The sequence below is a fragment of the Epinephelus moara genome, chromosome 17 (assembly GCF_006386435.1).
Source record: "Epinephelus moara isolate mb chromosome 17, YSFRI_EMoa_1.0, whole genome shotgun sequence".
Lineage (NCBI taxonomy): Eukaryota > Metazoa > Chordata > Actinopteri > Perciformes > Serranidae > Epinephelus > Epinephelus moara.
The window spans coordinates 32,858,488-32,865,493 of record NC_065522.1 but is presented as its reverse complement, the minus strand read 5'-3'; the positions used below and the strand labels follow the sequence as shown (position 1 = coordinate 32,865,493).

At 46.8% G+C, this 7,006-nt stretch overlaps 1 protein-coding gene across 1 annotated transcript in view; it reads right to left on the bottom strand.

Annotated features, from left to right (window-relative positions):
- Positions 1 to 260: 260 nt before the first annotated feature.
- Positions 261 to 7,006, bottom strand: part of LOC126403680 (endothelial zinc finger protein induced by tumor necrosis factor alpha-like) — an 8,541-nt gene continuing 1,795 nt past the window's right edge. Inside the window, exons 3-6 of the mRNA XM_050066389.1 lie at positions 2,935 to 3,050; positions 2,469 to 2,710; positions 2,214 to 2,338; positions 261 to 1,785 (exon numbers count right to left, since the gene is read on the bottom strand). Coding sequence (XP_049922346.1) covers positions 450 to 1,785; positions 2,214 to 2,338; positions 2,469 to 2,710; positions 2,935 to 3,050 — 1,819 coding nt within the window. The 3' untranslated portion in view covers positions 261 to 449. The remainder of the gene's footprint in view (positions 1,786 to 2,213; positions 2,339 to 2,468; positions 2,711 to 2,934; positions 3,051 to 7,006) is intronic.

The following is a 7,006-nucleotide window of genomic DNA, read 5'->3' as shown; positions in this document are numbered from 1 at the left end:
AGCTAACAGTTAACAATGTTAAAGGGCGTTTGTGGCTCAAGATGTATCCACCTACTCACTGAGGCGACCTGGGGTAGACCAGAGGGTGGGCACAATGTTTCCACAGCAACACAGTTGGGTTGGGAAGGCGATTCTGGCGCTAATCGCCAAATGAGCGGCAACGCTAGCTAGCTCCCACCAGACCCTGTTGGTACACAGTGCAGTAAACGTACAGGCTGACATGAGTAACGGTCAATATCCCTACACTACAGTTCACCAGGTTTTCATGTCACCATCATGAGTGTACAGACAGACACAGACTACGCCAAATATTTTATTTGAGCCGTCTTTGCACAGCGTGACATGCAGTGAACTTTGCACAGAGTACGGGAGCCTTGACAGAACTTAAATAGACAAAAACACGATCAATCAGTTTCACAAAAGAAAATTCATTTGGTCCACGTTCAGAGTCACGTTGCAGCGTCTGCCACCAGGTGGCTCTTCATGTGTGTTTTCAGACAGTGGCTCTGAGTGAAGGCTTTGTCGCAGAGCGTACACTTGAACGGTCTCTCCCCATTGTGGGTCCTCATGTGAACAGTTAGATACGTTTTGCGAGCGCATGCTTTCCCACAAACCCCACAAACAAACGGTTTGAGGCCTGAGTGGACCGTCACGTGGTTATCCAGATTAGTCTTGCGTTTGAAGGCCCAGCCACAATCTGGGCAGCGGTACGGAGCCTCTCCGGTATGGATTCGCATGTGAATTGTCAAAGGTCCCTTGGTGGTGAATCCTCTGCCGCATTCGCCGCAGCGGTACGGCTTCTCATTGGTGTGTCTTCTCATGTGGATCTGCAGCTGCTTGCTCGTCAGGAACATTTTGCAGCAAACATCACAGAGGTACGACCTCTCTCTGTCCGTGTGAATCTTCTCATGTTGTCTCAGCGTCCCAGGAAGTTTGAAACGCCTTCCGCAAATCTGACAGCTGTGAGGTCTCTCCCCAGAGTGGGTCATCTTGTGGCGGGACAAAGATCTGTAGTCGCTGAGGGATTTGCCGCACACGCCGCAGAGGTGAGTCTTTTTGTTGGTGTGAGTCCTGCGGTGAGCTTTTAACTGTTCCTTCAGTGCAAACACTTTATGGCATGTGTAGCATTTGTGCAGCTTCCCCGCCTCGTGGAGTTTCTGGTGATCCACCAGGGACGCCTTCAACGCAAACGCGTCACCGCAAACATCACATTCGTGCGGCCTCTCCCCTGAGTGGGCAGCCACGTGCTCATTGAGGCTGAGAATACCAAGGAAAGACTCTCCGCAAATGTGACAGTCGTCAGTTTTGTGGTGACTTTGAAGATGATCCTTTAACGCCTCCGAGGACTCTGAGAGCTCTCCGCACACTCCACAAAGACCTCCTGGATCGTCCACGTGACTCCAGGCATGTTTGACAAACACCACTTCTGATTTGTGCAGAGCTCTGCAGACTCTGCAGGAGAGAACGTCATCACTGTTCTCAGTCTCTGACTCAGACGTTCTGACACCACAACGTTTGGCTTTTTCTTTCTTTGTCGAAGGCAGTTCAGAGTCTTTCAGCTCCTCGTCGCTCCTGTCAGGTTTCCAGTCGTCGTCGCTGTCATTCGCTTCTTCTCTTTCTTCTTCCTTCTCAAGATCATCGCCACCGCCCCCTTTCCTATCAGCTGGTTCTGATATCCCACGATCCTCATCTTCAGCTCCCTCTGTTTCCATGTCTTGTGGTTGTGATGTCGAGCAGCTGGACAAAACGCCTTCTCCACCACCTTCCACCTCCTGAACAGGGCAGCTGTGGGAACCAGGAGCAGAAATTAAAAAAGGTACCGAAACAATGCGTTCAAGTCTGTCTGATAATGTGCTGCAGGAGGTGAACATCACAATATGGCCAAAAATATGTGGACATCTAATAGAGCGGTGAAATCTGCACTGACAAATATCTGCCGTGGAGTGGGTCACCTCTCCCAAGTCAGTTCATCTGGGTTGGCCACAAAAACACTCACAGCTGGGTTCCAGGTGGCCTTTTGAAGCAACGCAAGCACAAGACCTGTTCCTCACGGCCTTCATGACCTCAGGTTCAACAGGCAAACTAGTGGCTCAGTAACTCGCCGTTCTCACACGTATGACTCTCACCTACAGCTGCCACATTCAGGTGTCCACATACTTTAAGCCGCTTAGTGTTTGTGTCACTCCTTTACAGTGACATTCCTTTTGAGTTACCTTGTTTGAGGACTGGTGTCATCACACGTCACCATGGCAACTGTGGACACAGAGTCTTCAGTGCCGTCGTCTCTTGTCTGTGGAGGATGAATCTCCTCCTCGCTCGTCTGAGGTTCTGCTTGTGTCTGGAAAACAAAAAGGTCCATCTGAGATCCATCATCTGAAAACAAGCGATGGCTTCTTTCAAAAAACTTTCCAACAGTTAGAAACTGGATCAAACTCTTGTCTGTCATGAAACAGGAAGTGACAGAGTACCTTCAGTCTTATGTAGAGCGTCGACTTCCATCCTGTGCAGCCGATGTTTCTGTGGATCTCCTCTGCAGTCAGCGTCTTCACTCTCAGACGCTGTAACCTCCGTCTCTTGTCGGACGTTAAGATGTCAAAGCGTCTGTCGTCTCCGGACAGCTGAGGGAAGGTGGACCTCAGCAAGTCCAGAAAGTCTGTCTCCTGCAGTCCTCGAGGACACTTCAGCTTCAGCATCGGACACTTCTTTAGAACTGACGGGGGAAAGACGACAAAGTGAGAACGCTTTTACTGTTTTAGATTCACTGTGAGTTTTCCTTGAAGCAGCAGAGATTAGATCAGTGGTTTCCAAACTTTATTAAACCAGAGTAACCTGTTATTGAAGTCTTTCATTTAACTTCAGAAATCTAAAGAGAAGCTTCGGTTCACCCAACATACAACTTCACACCACAAACTACTTACGACTTTGTACACATACCACTGTTTGAGAGCACGTCAGTGTGAGAGTCCTCCAGGATGCGGATCTTGAGGTCGAGATGGTTCTGTGTGTCACTGATCTGAGGTCTGCCAGGTTTCCTCTTCTTATACTGACATCTGGGAGGAATAAAACCAGTAGAGCAAAAGAGATTCATCACATTCAGATACTGTGGTGCCTGGACCCTGAATACCTGTTCACAGTTCTAGTTGACTTAAAGACGCTAAGAAATTTATCAGGATGCATTAAGGTGCGGACACACCAAACCGACATCAAAGAACTAGCGGTGACGAAAGCCAACTGTTGCGTCGTCTACGTCGCCTCACGTCGCCCTGTGTCAGTTGCATTTGAACACACTACACGGACTACATCCGACGGCCAAGTAGCACGTACGTTCTGCGCCTGCGTGAGAGAGAGCGGAGTGAGAGAGTGGTACATCCTGTCAGCCGAGGGGTTTCCTATCTGTGCAGCCGAGCACCGCAGCACCTCCACGGACTATTACATCCAGACGGTCCCGGTGTTTCCTCCGCAGGCTCCACTTCACTCAGCTGCCCGACAAACCCGCTGCTTCTTCCCACTTTAACCTGAATAACAAACCAGGGCTCGGTGCTCCGGTTGGATCCAAACGGAGAGCCGGGGCTAGCTCAGAGACTAGCGGAGGCTAACTGGCTGTGCTTCCCTCCGGTCATGCTGCGGCTAACGCTCCGCTAGCCGCTCCCAGCTAGCTCCGGTTTGTTATTCAGGTTAAAGTGGGAAGAAGCAGCGGGTCTGTGGGGCAGCTGAGTGAAGTGGAGCCTGAGGAGGAAGCACCGGTTAGCCCCGGTTTCACTACAGGCAGATTCACTCGCTACAGGGGCGAGGAAATAAAACCTGAACAGCCAATCAGAGTGATCTCTCTCACCGACAAGCTCCGCTGCTGATTCAACATGCTCAATCAGCCGAAAAGCCGCTGACGGTGCGGGACACACTGCAAAAACTAGGGTGACAGACGCTCACCGACGGCCCGACTTTGGTCGACGGCCGACCGTCCACTTGGTGTGTCAGGGCCTTAAGGCTGAAGTTACTGCTGGGTATTTAATAATTTTCCTGCTGATACTGATATTTTTGGATTAGTAAGAAGCAACAGTACACCCTGTGTAAGTCAACAACAATCCCTAAAAATAAAAAATGAAAAGGACACTTAAAACCCTCTATGGTCCGTATTATGATGTCCGTTGGAAAAAAAAAATTCGGATGTGTTTTTGTCATAAAAACAAAAAACAACAAGATTTTAAGAAATTTTCAAAAATATTATTTTTTGACCACTGTTTGTTTGTGTTGTCTTGAGGCAACACTGGACCGTCGTGGTAACTAAGTGAAAAAAGACAGTTTTGTTTAAAATGATCACCTTTTATTAAAAACACTGCATAACATTAAAAGTTTACAAATCATGTCATTTGGAAAGTTTAAAACATTAAAAACAATCTTTCTATCATGTTTTGCCGGCTGTGGAACAACGTGTTGGAATGAATGTGTTCAACAGTGTAAATATGGAACAACATACAAACAAACAAAAGCTCATAACCATGTTATCAACAATGGAACAAAACAGACCACGATACCAAACAACAAAGATGGTGAGTCAACCTTTAGTATGTGATCATTTGTGTTACATGTCAATGTTGACAGTGTCCGCGGTGTCTGTCAGTCCTCATGTGTTTTCTGTTGCTGCCATCACTGGCTCACTGCATATGGAAGTCCATGAAGCAGTTCTTCTGGGGTGTGAAGCACAGGTAGGTGGCGCACTTTCTGCACTTCACTTTCACTATACCCGTACAGCCGGGGTATCTGCACCGGCCCTTTTTCTCCCCCCACACAGGCCAGTGATCAGTGCTGTCATGACGCACAGTTGCTGATGGACCTCTGGGCTTCTTCTCAGCCTGGTCTCCTTCAGGCTGCTGTGATGGTCTCGCCCTCTTCAAGACTTTCCTCTCCATGCAGAGGCAACTAGCAACCTCTTCATCACTGAGTCCTAACTCATCCTCACTGTCATCTATTGGGACGACTAGTTTTGGTTTCTTCTTCCTTGAGGAGCCACAGAACATCGATGTGTTCATTCTGTAAATGGGAAAATGTGTGTAAAATAAAAGCATATGCTGTACAGAGGTAGTAGTGCAAGGTAGTAGTATACTTAGGGCCCGTCCCAATACCCCCCCTTAGCCCTACCCCTACATTAGCATGTTCCCGCGAGGGGTTGTTGTGTCCCAATTCCTTTTTGCGTGTAGGGGTAGGGGGCATAACGAGGGGTAGTGGGTATGAAACTAGCCCTTCGGAGCGAGGGATTTCAGATGCTGACTTGCCAGCGAGGGGTAGACGTCGCCATGGCTACCACCGAGCAAGAGACGGGGAAAAAAAGTTCATACATGTGCGTATAATTTCTTCAAATAAACATGGAACTTTTGTAAAAACGTTTTCGAATAAATGTGTATTTGTGTAGAGAACGATATAACAATTTTTTATTGCTACTCATGATGTCTAGATTGGAGTTGACAGAAAGCTAGCCAACTAACGTTACCGTGGTCAGGTTGCTTGTTAGCTAGCTAACAAGCTTGCACTATGGCATCTGTCATCTGTCCTGTTCTGAAAAATTGTCGGACTTTTCACATTACGATAACACGCCAGCTAGTATAACTATGCTGCCTCATAATGTTAGCTGGTTAGCTAGATAGCTAGCTAGCAGAAGTCGTCTGTCGTTCATCAAACGAAGCATGATGAATACAGCAAATGCGATCAGTAGGATGAACTCAACTGGAGACTCCATTGTAGATGCCGGTTGGAAATGTAGATGGCTCGCAGCTTCCTGTTTAAAATAGTCACGTATGCATGAACGTAACCAACGCAGTGACGTATTGAGTGGTGTCCCAATTCCTTTGTTCGTGTAGGGGTCCTAACGAGGGGTAGTGGGTATGAAACTAGCCCTTCGGAGCGAGGGATTTCAGATGCTGACTTGCCAGCGAGGGGTAGACGTCGCCATGGCTACCACCAAGCAAGAGATGGGGGAAAAGTTCATACATAGCTAACGCTGCTGTCGTCAGATTGCTTGTTAGCTAGCTAGCTAGCTCGCACTATCTGGTGTCTGTCATCTGTCCTGTTCTGCAAAATTGTCGGATTTTTCACATTACGATAACACGCCAGCTAGTATTACTATGCTGCCTCGTAATGTTAGCTGGTTAGCTAGCTAGCAGAAGTCCCCTGTTGTACATATAATTTTGTCGTCTGCCGTTCATCAAACGAAGCATGATGAATACAGCAAATGCGATCGGTAGGATGAACTCGACCGGAGACTCTATTGTAGATGCCGGTTGGAAATGTAGATGGCTCGCAGCTTCCTGTTTAAAATAGTTACGTATGCGTGAACGTAACCGACAACGTGACGTAGTGAGTGGTGTCCCAATTCCTAGGGAAAGATTCCAACCCCTACCCCTCGTTGCTTCATTTCGAGGGCCAAGGGGTAGTGGGATTGGGCCTTATTATATATCCTGTTATAACCTGATTTCTCCAACTTTACAGTGTGCTTTGAGCAATGCCAAACACATGGCATGGCCGCATTCCATAATGGTCCACTGTTGCCTCAAGGCAACATTTACATTTTCACAATTTTCTATTACTTTATTATGACACAAAGTACATTAAACTACTGAAAAATAAAGTTTACACACCTATTATTGTGAACCTACTTTTTCCTGGTTGTACAAAAAATGTTTTGAGGCCATTTCTAAGGGCAAAATGGGGAATGTTGTCCGTGGGAGTAAGGCTGGAGGAAAGGGCTTCAAAATGGATTCCAGAGAGTCATGTGACAAACTTAAACACTGCTATTGGTTTATTTAGGATCTCACCCTTCCTTTAAAGTATTACATGAGTTTAAAGGGCCAGTGTGTAATATTTGGCATGGTTTATTGTCAATCTGAATCTGAATCTGAATATTCTACCCATTAATATGTTTATACAAGTGTATAATCGCTATCAAATAAAATTCGTTTGGTTTTCGTAGCCTTATAATTATGCTTTTATATATATATATATATATATATATATA